General features: G+C 58.1%; 1 protein-coding gene across 2 annotated transcripts in view; it reads left to right on the plus strand.

Moving 5' to 3' along the window:
• Positions 1-872: 872 nt before the first annotated feature.
• Gse1 (Gse1 coiled-coil protein) overlaps positions 873-12,643 on the plus strand; it is a 333,224-nt gene continuing 321,453 nt past the window's right edge. For both annotated transcript variants that reach the window (XM_055620866.1, XM_055620867.1), the window contains exon 1: positions 873-2,002. In XM_055620866.1, coding sequence (XP_055476841.1) covers positions 1,085-2,002 — 918 coding nt within the window. In that variant the 5' untranslated portion in view covers positions 873-1,084. The remainder of the gene's footprint in view (positions 2,003-12,643) is intronic.

Consider the following 12,643-nt stretch of genomic DNA (forward strand, 5'->3'; position numbering starts at 1 on the left):
CGGGGCGCGCGTCCGGAGCAGCGGCAGCCGCGGGGCGCGCGGAGGCGGGCGCGGCGGCCGGGCCATGAGCGGCCGGGCGGCGCCGCTCTCCCGCAAGCAGAGGCTCATGGCAGCGGCGGGCGCGGCGGCTCTGTCGTGCTTCATCTGCGGCGGCGGCATCGCGCGCGGCAAGGAGCTGAAGCTGCCGGTGAGGCCGGCGGGCCCCGCGCAGCCCTTCTTCCCGTTCCTGCAGCAGCAGGAGCCGGCGCCCGGCGCGCGCGGGCTGAGCGCGGCCGATGGCTGCGTGCTGGTGTGCGCCGTGTGCCGCTGCTTCCTGGCCGAGCAGTGGGCCGCCTTCGAGCGCGCGCGCACGCCCGTGGACAAGCGCGTGTACTGGCTCAAGCGGCCGCACCAGTGCGACGCGAGCGCGGCCGGCCGGCGCGGGGCCCGGGACTGGAACGCCGAGGACGCGCGCGACTCGGAGCTGTCGGAGCTGTCGGACGCCGACGCGCTGCCCGAGCCGGAGCCCGAGCCCGAGCCGGAGCCCGAGCCCGACGATGCGCGCGATGCCACCCGGCCCGGAGCCCGGCGACGGCGCCCGGGGCCCGGGACGCCCTGGGCTCCCGAGCCGCGGGCCAGCGTGCTGAGGGGCGTCGGGGAGCCCTGGGCCGGCCCCCCTGCGCCCGACGGCGCGGACGCCGTCGCCTCCAGCCGGCCCACGGGCCCCCCAGAGCGCGGCGGCACCCCCGAGGGCGGCGACGTGGCCGGGAACGTCGGGGACGAGGGCCCGGAGCGGCCTCCCCGGACGTCCGCCGCCGACGGCCAGGCCCGCTGCTGCTACGTGTGTGGCTCGGCGCTGTCGCCGGCGTCGCAGCAGCAGATCCACGTGCAGAAGCAGGAGGCGCCGTCGCAGGCGCCCTTCTTCCCCTTCCTGTGGCTGCACAGCCCCCCGCCCGGCGCGCAGCCCATCACCGAGGCGGGCAGCACCCTCGTGTGCCCCTGCTGCTTCTCGTCCCTCACGCACCAATGGCAGAGCTTCGAGCTGGCCAACGTGCCGGTCCTGCAGCGGCTCTACGTGGTGCCCCTGAGCAGCCACGCCCCCGGCATGGCCTCCAAGGCCCGGAGACTCCCTAGGGAGGAGGGGCCCGCCGCCGCCGCCGCGGGGCTGCTGCGGGAGGCCTGCTACCTCTGCGGGGAGGACTGCACGCGGGACGCCCGGGCCGTGCCCTCCCGCATCGTCAACGGCAACTCGGGAGCCACCATGCACTTCCCCTTCCTCAGCCTCCTGCCGTGCCCCCCCAACGCCCGGCCTCCCAACAAGCGCTGCGAGGTTCGCAGCTGCCCCAAGTGCTTCAGTGTCTTGGAGGACGTCTGGGCCCTGTACCGGGCATCCCACAACCGCGAACTCATCAGCTCCGTGCAAGGGTTCCTGGGCAGGTACCACCAAGCCTTTTCCGCCTCCGACCCTACCCTGAGCGAACTGCCCGCTTCCGCGCAGGGAGGCCTGCCCGCCGTCTGCTACATCTGCGGGGCCGAGCTGGGGCCGGGTAAGGAGTTCCAGCTCAGCCTGAACCCTGGCAGCCACCTGGGCGAGAAGGAGCCCTTCTTTCCTTTTCTCACGGTCTACCCGCCCGCCCCGCGGGCCAGGCCCGCAGACTCCACCGGCCTGGTGGCCACCTGTGTGCTCTGCTATCATGACCTGCTGGGTCAGTGGCTGCAGCACGAAGCCAGAGCCGGTCACCAGGCTGTCAGCGCCTGGTCTAGGCAGTACCAGGTGGACACGTTCGTGTGCTTCTTCTGCCAGCAAGAGAAGAAGCGGTGTCTGGGGCTGAAGTCGGTGAGGGTGGCAAGGCTGCCCTTGTTCCTGTATACCCTGAGAGCCAGCCACAGCCTGTTGGTGGATGACGGCCGGCAGCTGATCATCGGCGCCTGCGTGGAGTGCGGGACCCTGGTCTGTGCGGGCCAAGGGCTGGCCAGCCAGGGACCCATGGGCTGGAGCTCCCCAGCGGCAGGAGTGACAAAGGTAAGCAGTAGCTTTCCTCTCCCGGAGCATCTGTGTTGTCAGAGGAGAGGGGTTTTCTGTTCCTCGGGGGAATCATTGGTTCAGCGTGGCACGGCCCAGCAGGAGGCGTTCTCTTTGGTTTGCTAGCTTGGCTGACCTTGGAGGCAGTGGGGCAGGAGGTTAGAGGATCGGGGGCAGGAGTGGAAGCTGCTGCTGCTGCTGCTGCTGGAATCGGCAGGCCTGGGGCTGAAGCTGGGCGTTTGCTGTGAATCTATCAAACGGAGGAAGTTCAGGGCAAGGCTGTCGGCAGCCCGATAACATTGGTAATTAGTGTAGCCACGCAGGTCACCCGGAGGTCCCAGTGGCCAGTTCCTCTCGCTGGCTCCCTGGCTGCCTCCTTCTTCCCAAGGTTCCCAACCCAGCGCCTTTCTTTGGAGTCTTCCTGATGGCTTTACGGAGCAGGTGGCAGCAGATTCCAGACGCGTAGGCATTGGACATGGGCACATGGGACTCGGGACGGTGGCCTAGACAACCTTTGCAGTTGATAGTCTCTTCTTTGCGAGTCAGCTGCATGAGCTGGGCCGAGGCCTGGGGCCTGTTCTCAGGATGCAGCTGTCTGCCTGGTAGGAGGCAGTCCCAGCCCTGAGACATTGGACCTGGCTTTGTAAGAACCAGGGCAGGAGTTGGCCAGGTGGCCCTGGGGAAGGGGCGACAGGCAGGCGTCTGAATTGCGCTCACTTTCCTGCCCTTGGGCTGGAATCCTAACTCGTACTAAACAGACCATTCGTCCTGTCCTGGGCAGAGGCCTGGGTGGCAGTGACTGGCCAGGGTCCTGCAGAGAGACACAAGGGTGGCTAGGTAGGACCAGCTCAGGAGGGGTTCTGAGTGTGTAAACTGTCCGGGTCCTGTTGTACGTGTGTGTGTGTGTGTGTGCGCGCGCGCGTGTGATGTCTGGGCCTGAACGTTGACCTAGGAAGCAGCCTTGGCTGCCCTATTCCCAGCTCACAATCCCACTACACATACACTGCCTTTATCCCTCCTTCCCAGTTGGCTTTGGACTGGAGGTGCCTTTAAGGCTTTGATGACACCCCCCCCCCCCACACACACACTTTTCACCAAGTGAGGGATCACCTGCTTCCGGCATAGGACACCAAGCCTTTCACTAGCTACAGGTGTGTGACAGCCGATGCTGCGGCTGTTGCTAGGTCTTGGAAGGGACAGCTCCACAAGGCCTGGAGTGCGAGAAGAGCTTGGCTCTGGGGCAGGACAGGCCTGTTCCCGGCCTGCCGCTGTCTTCTCGGCAGAGCTGTCTGCCAACAAGTTCTTATCCTGGCTGGGCTCAGTCCTCTTGGCCGAGAAGTAGGAATACGGGCCACGTGGTTTGTAGGGACATTCTGATAATTAAACAAAACAGGGGACATTTGAATGTCCCCATCCCCAGGCCAAGAGCACTGTGTTGAAGCAGCTCCCATTGCCCCTCTGTTGGGGCAGAGGACACAGGGCAGCTTTGAGTGTGTAAGGTGACAGCCACAGGCAGGGGGCTGGCTGGACGTTTGCTATGGCACTGTGTGGGTGGTTGATGCTCCCCGGGGGCATGGAGTTTTCTCTGCAGGGCGCCTGCCTTCTGCCAGTTTGACCTCAGTGCAGGAACTCACGTAATCAAAAGAGGCTTGGGTCCGGGGCCAGCAGGAGTGGGGAGTGAGAGCAGTCTATGTGGGCTCCCCTGTGCCCCCCTGGGGGGGCTTAGCTGAACATTCAACCAACCTCTGCCCTGTCCTTGGCCCTTACCTTGTCCCATGGACCTTCTTGCTCCCACCCTGAGACTCACATAAGTCCCAATGACTTTTGACTCTCTCGCAGCCAGCAGGTGCCCGAGGGTTCCAGCCAGGGGCTCAGGACTTCCCCTACCCCCTTGGCTCAGCTCCAGCAGTTTGCCTGAGTCTCATTGGAACCTAGTAAAGTGACAAAAAGTGCAGAGACAGGAAGAATCCTGGAGCCCTGGGGATGGGAGGACCCCGCTGGGGATGAGGGGGCTGAAAGTACCAGGTCCAGTAGCCTTTTGGGGGAGGAGGAACTTGGTCTCTATGCTGAAGGGTAGCTGGAATGGAGGTACGAAAGGGACAGGGATATGCCTGCAGCCCTCAGGAGTGATGAGGCCCGGCCAGGCTTGTGCTGCAGTGGGGGTGGCAGGCACGTCTCAGACTCCTCTATGGTGATGGCGAGAGGGAGGGGTCATTCAGCTCCCAGGGTCCAAGGATGCCGGAACGGAGCCCTCTGCCCTCTGCCCTTCCTCTGTGCTCCTGTTCTTCCCATCTATCCCACAAATATTTATAGAGAGACTGCTCTGAGCCAGGCACTGTTCCAGATGCTGGGATCCGGTGGCAGGCAGAGCCTGCAGTGTCCCTGGGGAGGGACAGGCACAAGAGGTCCAAAAGGCTGTTTCCCGCAGCGCGGAGAGCTGAGAGGCCATCAGCCAGACTGGGTACAGTGCGGAGGGCCAGGCCCCCAGGCTGGCTCCACGAGGCCCCTGCCCCCAGGTCCCTGAGCTTTGAATTAGCCTCCCTTTCTTCCTGTGTGTTGTCTGAGAACTCAGCTGGGAAGCAGACGAGCCTTGCAAGGGCCAAGGAGAGACACTTGGTAGGGACATGGCACGTTCCAAAACCTCCTGGAATTTTGGAACCCTGGTAGGTGCTCCCTCGAGTGAGTCAACTTGAAAACATCTGAAAAAGGATGTGCCCAAGAAGACAGAGGGGAGGAGAGAAAGGGGGCGGTACATGGCATCCTTCAGTTGGGGTGCTGGCAGGGGACCCTCCGTTCTGTCTTTTGGTCTTCTAGAGCTTGGTGTCCTGCAGGTCATGACACCCTGGTTGATGCACAGATTGGGCAGTGATTAGGTTGGGCCAGGGAGGGCTGCAGCTTGCTCTCTCTGGACCTGTATCCCTATGCCCACCTCACGGGAACTGTGGAAAGACCCCGGATTTGCCATAAGCTAGACCTGGGCTGAATCATTCTACAAGAAGCAGGCTGGGTGACCTTGAGTCTGACCCTTGACCTCTCTGAGCCTTGCTTTCCACAGCTGAGTGATGTCACTGCTTTGAGATGTTTGCGTGGGTACGTGGCTCCCCCACCCTAGCATGCCTTGCTGCTGTCTGCTGCTGTGAATGGCTGCCTCCGTCCCCAGCCTCTCCTGTCAGAGCAGATGGTAGGGCGGCCAGGTTATGAGGTGAGTCTGGGGACAGTCTCATGAGGAGCTGAATCCCAGGCTGCTGCTGCTGCTTTTTGCTTCCTGTATCCATGGTTACTGGATCTTTTAAATGCTCCTGTGGAAGGTCTAACCCCACCATTTTGTCTTAGGTGAGAAAGGAACCCAGAGAGGTTAAGTAACTTGCCATGGTCAGTCAGCTGGTTCCTGCAGGGTGAGCATTGGGCCTAAGCTTCTGCTCTGGAACCTGTGCCACTTTCTACCCTGTCCTGCCCATTGTCCCCTCCAGCTGTGAAGGTGGCCATTCGTGGAGGGCGGATGGCTCTTCATTTGTGTGTGTGCCCTCCTAGCTCACCCAGCCACTTACACTTCTCAGGGGCAGAGGCCTGGGAAACCCCTGTGGGAGGAGACCCTGCTGTGTCCGACATTCTCCCCTTTTTCCTCCCTGGTTAATGAAGGAGTATCCTCTTCCTCTCCCCCCTCGCATGGCCAGGTTGTTGCCTGGCTCCCATCTTCTGCTTCCCTCTGTGGGAAGGCGCCACCCCCGAGGCCGCCCTGTCCCCGTCAGGCACCATGGCGACAGGAACTAATGGAGCCTGTGGTGTGGTACCTACCCAGCCTGTTGCTGAGAGCCACCTGGGCGAGCCCCCAAGCCTGTGCTTATCACTGCGCCTCTCATCCAGGCACAACGCAGGCCTGCGGAGCTCTCTATCAGGGCGGCTGCACATCTGTCCCCTGCTTCTTGGCACGCTGCCATCACCAGTTTCCCGCTCCGCAGGGAGGCTCTGGCCATCACCATTTGCCTCAGGCCCTCAGGGTACCGGCTTAGGATCTTTCTGGAAGGTGCCAGACAGTGCTGGCACGTTCTTCCTGGCAGCAGCTGGGCAGCTGGGCTGTGGGCCTCTCTGAACCCCAGACTCCCTCCCCTCCCCTCCAGGGGATGTCTATGTTTTCTTGCCGGTGTGGGAGCCTTCTGCTCAGAAGAATAAATTTTCCAGATGCCTTGTGCTAAACCTGGAGGAGATTGGAGCCTACTGGGAAAGAGGAAGTGAAGGCAAAAGGTCTTAAAAACTGAGCCTTCCCTGGAAGCAGGGTGGGGAAGAGGGCAGGGCTGAAGGCCAGCCGAGCTTGCAAGGCTACAGGCCTCGTGTCTGCTCAGCTCCCCTGGGACCTTGCCCTGGCCAGGTTCGTGCTGCAGGGAGTCCTGGGCAGTGGTAACTGGGTTGTGTTTTAATGGCTGGGGAGGAGCCCACATCCTGAGCTCGGATCCCTCCATCCCTCGGTTGGACGGTGGAGAAGGACAAGACTTTGGCCCTTGCTTTGTTTCCTGTGTCCCCTGTGCAGGACACACGTGGCGTGGTCTGGAAGGAGCCTCTGCTCTGCCACGTGACTGTTACTTAGTCCTCCTGTCTGTCACAGTAGCAGGAGTGATGTTCACACAGGGCAGCCCTGTGTGAAGGCCCTGGCTTGTGGTAGGTCGGCACTGTGCTGTGGGGTTGCGAGTGGGATCCTGCCCTCTGAAGGATGGGGCCTGAAATGCACTGTACAGAGCTCAGTGGGGCGTAAGCTGTAGGACCTGAGTTCAAGTCCCAGAACCCCAGAACCTGAACGCATGTAAAAATGGGAGAGAACTCCATCCACAAAGTTGTCCTCTGGGCTCCCACACGTGTGACAGCATTCAGGAGCCCTCCCATGCCCAACCGTATGCATAATAAATAATTAATAAATTGGTTTAAATTCACCATACAGGGGCTGGAGAGATGGCTCAGTCATTAGGAGCACTGGCTGTTCTTCCAGAGGACCCAGGTTCAATACCCAGTATCCATGTGGCAGCTCACAACACTCTGTGACTCCAGTTCTAGGGAATCTGATGCCCTCTCCTGTCTCAGGCACTATGCATCTGGGACATACGTGCAGGTAAAACACCTAGAAACATAAAAACTGAATAAAAGAATTATCCTGCACTCATGTATGTGTGCGAGTTGGGTGCACACACACACAAACGCACACGATCCACTGTACAGTGCCACGCCCCAGGACACCATGAGATCCTGTCCCTCGGAGGATGACATAATCAGGTCAGAATAACTAGTACTGGAAGGATCAGGGGCCACAGCGTATGTGCAGGTTGCCGCCCGCCGGCTTCTCTGTGGCACAAGCTGATAAATCACGTGTGGCAGCGCAGTGCGGGAGACCAGGCTGATGGTCTCTTCTCAGCTCCCCAGTCCCCAGCTTCACACAGATTCCACCCTCCGAGACACAAGTGCTGGGAACCCTGGGCTCTAACCCCAGCGCTCGCAGTGCCCGCAGGCAGGACACCTGTCCACCTGGGCCCCAGAATCCCCCGCTCTGTGAAACAGGCATGTGTGGCGATCAGTGTTCAGAAGGTTTCACATCCTGGAATCAGTTCTCTAGTAGTGCCGCTTACAGAAGCCCTGCTGCTTCTCTGAACATGGCTCACAGGCGCTCTGCTATAGGTCATGCTCTAGGAGACATGTGGGCTGGGAGCAGCGCAGCTGGAGCATGGCGCCTTACCTTCCCTGCCATCCTCCCTGCTGTCCCCTGGGCTCCTCTTGCCGTCTGCTAATGTGGTGGCTCTTCTCACCGCCCCCTGCCCTGATGCCCGTCCTCCTTTGGTTACTCTGGGATGCTATGGATGGCGGATGGGGACCTTGTCACTTAGGTTGGAGGCCCAGGCTAAGGAACCTAAGACAGTTCAGGACCAAGGGACTAACAAGGTAGGCAGGACCGGGATAGGGTCATCAGGGAGCCTGTCCTGTGCCCTGGGGACAGGTGGCGCTTACAGAGGATAGGCAGCAGCTGGGGCCAGCCTTCCACCCTCCCAGTCCGGATTTAGAAGCATCTACAGGCAGCCATTGACTCCCAGCTTCTAGACCTGTGGTGCTCAATCTGTGGGTTATGACCTCTTTGGGGGTTCAACAACCCTTTCACAAGGGTCGAATATCGGCTATCCTGCATAGCAGATATTTATGTTATGATTCATAAAAGTAGCAAAATTATGGTTATGAAGGAGCAGTGAAATAAATGTATGGGTCACCAGGACATGAACTGTATTAAAGGGTCGCAGCAACAGGAGGGCTGAGAAACAACGGCTCTAGACTGAAGCAGCAGCGGGAGAGTCAGCACACTGACCCTGTGTGGTTGGTGATCAGCACGCTGACCCATACAGTGAGCTTTCCCGACCTGCCAGCCCCTCGGGCGCACTTGCTTCCTGCCCACTGGGGAGGGGGAGAGGGGCTGTACTCTTCCAACCTCCGACATGACAGGGCCTGGGCATAGGACTCGGGGGTCTTGGCCTTCATCCTAGCATCAAGCCCGGAGAGGCCGCGGGGGCCCAAAGGCAGCCCAGGGCAGCTTCTGTCTTGGCACCCCCAGGATGTCTTGTGGATCACTTGTGATTGGTTAAGGCTCCTCCACTGTGTCCCTGTGCCGCAGGTCCCTTCCGAGAGATTCTGTGTCACTGTTCTATGCTATCTTCCCCCTTATCTGATTATGCGACATCCAGGGGTTCTGTGAACAGCGGGGCCCAGACCCGTCAGAGCACGTCTGTACAGACGCGTGTGGCTTCAGGCCCAAGGTGTCAGGATGGGACCTGCTTCTGTGCTAGTCTAAGCCCTGGGTATGGCCAGCAGGCACCCAGCCGTCAGGGCCCAGCAGTCTGATTTTGTAATCCTGGCCATCTGGGCTCCCCTGGAAGAGACAGAATCAACTGTCCTCATTCCTGTGGGAGCTGAAAGTACACTGATGTTCTTCTGGGGCTTTGGAGATTGCCTTGGGTGCCCTCACGTGGGCCTTGCCTTGGCTTCAGCCTCATGACCCAGGGCAGGCAGACCCTGTGGGGAGGGGGGGGGCTCTGCTCCGCCATTCCTCATTCTTAGCTCAGCCTTTTCCTGGTCACAAATGCTGGGGACAGAAGGGGCTCTTGTTAGTGGACTCTTGGGGGAGTGTTTTCTAGTATCCGGGAGAACTGTCTGGGCCACACTGGCCACTTGCTGTCACTGGGGAGGTGGATAGAGGGTTGGCGCTGGGAGGCCTGCCCCGGCATGGCTCAGCACAGCTAGGTGGCAGCAGCAAGTGTCAGCCTCATGTTTGTCAGAGCTGGAAGCTGTGGCGCCCAGTGGGGACTTGAGGCACGCTGGGCAGGGCGGGCTGTCTTTAATGATGCCACAGAGGCGTTCAGAGCAATGAACCCTAGTGTGTGTGGGAAGCGGACAGGACAGTGCCAGCGTCCTGGGGGAGACTTTTTTGGACAAGTTTATGAGGAAGTTGGTCCCTTTCTTTCCACTGTCCCCTTTAAAAATGACCTTGTGACTGACAAGGCCAAGTGCCATCAGGACCAGGCCACTCTGAGGTTTATGCAGACTCTGCCAGGCTACACCTTTGAGAGCAACTGCCTCTGTCACCTGCAGCTCTGCTGGGTGGCAGGGACTAGCCCAGCTGCCAGGCTGGCTCTGCAGTCTGCAGGTACCTGGGGCTCTGAGCCCCAAGGGGCATGACTGATCCCTCGTGATTCAGGCTGCCCTGCACCAAGCCCTTAACAGGGTCAGTTGAACGCAGCGTCAGCAGCCCCAGGCAGGCAGCACATGGCCGGGCTTGGCTGAGGGACGGTAGGAGCAGGGGTAGTGGCTCCCATCCTCTGATGGAGGTGGCTGCAGGCTGGACCCAGAATCCTAGAGGAGAGGGGTCCCATTCGTCTCTCACACTTTCCTCTTAAAAACCTTCTCCGCTCCCTGTCACCTGACTTCATCATCACCCATCTGTACCAGGATTGCCAGAAGGGGTGATGGAAGCACTTGTCATTGGTGATCCAGAGGGGAAACTGAGGCTGCAGGAGGCATGGTGCCGGTTGCTATATACAGCCATGGGCTGATACCCCATCCCCTTCTGTGTTTTTAAGCATCTGGCTTCTCACTCCAGCACAGGACAGTCACTGGACCCTCCTCCCAGGGCTGGGACTTAGAGCAGGTAACATTACTGGCAAAGGCAGGAATGGCCAGGACAGAAGATGTAACCATGTTGAGGCAGGGAAAGGAGATCTGTGACCCTGTTCTCAAGGAGCAGGAGGTATTTGGCTGCAGCCAGGGTACCAGGGAGCAGAACCTCCCTTGTCCCATCTCTGGGCTTCAGTGCCCATCTAAGGGATGAAGGAACACTTGGGTGCATGGCCTCTGTATGACAAATGGCCCCCCGGAAACCTCCTGATGTTGGGTAGTGGTCAGTATACCAATATATATATGCTGTCTGTCTGTCCGTCTGTCTATCTGTGTAGGACTTTGGGCAGTAGTCCATGGCTCTGTTAGCCTCCTCCGCTCTCTTTCTTAGGGTACTATTGCTGTGATAAAACATCATGACCAAAAGCAATTTGGGGCGGAAAGGACTTATTTGGCTTACACTTCTCCACTGTAGTCCGGTATTGAAGGAAGCCAAAGCAAGAACTCAACCAGGGCAGGAACCTGGAGGCAGGAGCTGATGAAGAGGAAGCAGGACCACCAGCCCAGAGATGGCTCCACCCACAGTGGGCTGGGCCCTCCCCCATCAATCACTAATTATAAAAAAAAAAAAAATGCCTTACAGGCTTGCCTACAGCTTGATCTTCTAGAGGCAATTTCTTAACGGAGGCTCCCTCCTTACTTATGACCCCAGCTTGTGTCAAATTGGTGTAAAACTAGCCAGCACACTGCCCCTCCCGTCCTCAGACCCCACTGTAGTTGGAAGCTGTCACCCAGAAGCACAGGCTCTGAACCCTGCCAGCATCCAGAGGAGCTAGCAGGGCACACAGAAAGCAGGATACTTTGAGGTCAAGAATTAGGAGTTCGGATCACAGCTGGGCTTGACTGCTAGCCTTCCCACATAAAAAGAACAGGAAGAGGGGTAAAAAGAATCAGGAATTAGGGCTTACACTTAGTGGCTCAAGAGCATTTGCCGTTCTTTCCGAGAACTAAAGAATGGGAGAATGGAAGTTCGGATCCCAGCATCCCCACAGGCAGCTCATAATCACCTATAACTCTAGTTCCAAGGGGTCTGATGCCCTCTTCTGGCCTCTTTAGGTGTCTGTCTACACATAAGCATACACGCACAAAGACACACATGTAAATAATAAAATAACTCTTTAAAAAAAGGAATCAAGAGCTAGGCTCAGTAGTACATTCCTATAATCTCAGCACTTAGGAAGGCAGAGGCAGGTGGATTGCTGTGAGTTTGAGGCCAGCCTGGTCTAGAAAGCGAGTTCAGGACAGCCAGGGCTATACAGGGAAACCCTGTTTCAAAACAAAACAAAACAAACAAACAAAAACGGAATCAAGAATTTATAGAGACCTGTTCTTAGCTTATGCCCATCCTCACATGTTTCTTGCATTTTCATTTTTCTTATTTAAGACAGTTTCCCCCAGTGGCCCAGGCTGGATTTGGAACTCATGGAAATCCTCCTGCCTCCATATCTCCAGTACTGGGATTACAGGTGGGAGCTCCCATGCACGTTTCTAGCTCTCATAACCCAGTGTGAGGTGTGGCACATAGGTGCGTTCTGGGTTTTTTGGTTAGTAGATGTCACTGATTCCCTGTTTCACACATACTCCAGGAGCTGACTCCTTCTTCCTTGAGGTTTTGGCTGTCCCCACCTTCCTGTCACATTTCAACAGCAGCTCTCTCTTCTCCTTTGCCTGCTTTCCTGCTCTGGGAGTTTCTGCAAACCCTACCAGCTCCTGCCTGCTGATGCCCTCTCCCTTCTGCTGGCTGACCTTGGCAGGTGGCCACACACAGTGTTTTCACATTTGCTGGTGACCGGTCACCATTTGCCAGGCATGGTGACAGGCCAGGCACAGTTCTTGGCCTGTGCGTCTCAGCCTGTTTGGCCAACCACGTAGTAGTGGCAACTCCAGCTGACGTGGAGTTGCCAGCCGCCCATCCTCTGTCGCCTCTTCTGATCTCTTGGCAGCCTGGGAATGGCGTTCCTGAAAAGCGTTGCCGTTGGCAAAACCGCAATTAGCAAGATCAAAGTCTCAGAAAAAATGGGAGGGTGGGGGAAAAAAAACCAATAAAAATGGCATGAAGTGTGCCTTTAAAAGACACAGCAAATAGAAATTCTTCAAGGCACGACTTCAAAAGCCTGCTTACCCAGGCTCACACTGAAGAATTCTCTGCAGCCAGGCACCAATTCCTGCATCACCTATGGGGAAGTTGCCAGTGGTCTTCATGCAGAAGGGAGGGTCCTCCCTTCTGTGTGTCTTCTTGGGTCAGCTTTGGTCATTTTTGTTTTCTGGATGTGTCCACTGTGTCTGTATGATGGTATGGGTTTTTTGTTTGTTTGTTTGTTTGTTTGTTTGTTTGGTGTAGGTCACCCATCCTCCCCTCATGCAAATATGGCATCTATAGGTTCTGTAGTGATGGCTCCGCTCTCATTCCATTCTTGGTGACTACTGCCTCCTTCTACTTTCTTATCA

This window comes from Psammomys obesus, unplaced genomic scaffold (assembly GCF_907164565.1).
Source record: "Psammomys obesus unplaced genomic scaffold, mPsaObe1.curated_primary_1811, whole genome shotgun sequence".
NCBI classification, from domain to species: domain Eukaryota; kingdom Metazoa; phylum Chordata; class Mammalia; order Rodentia; family Muridae; genus Psammomys; species Psammomys obesus.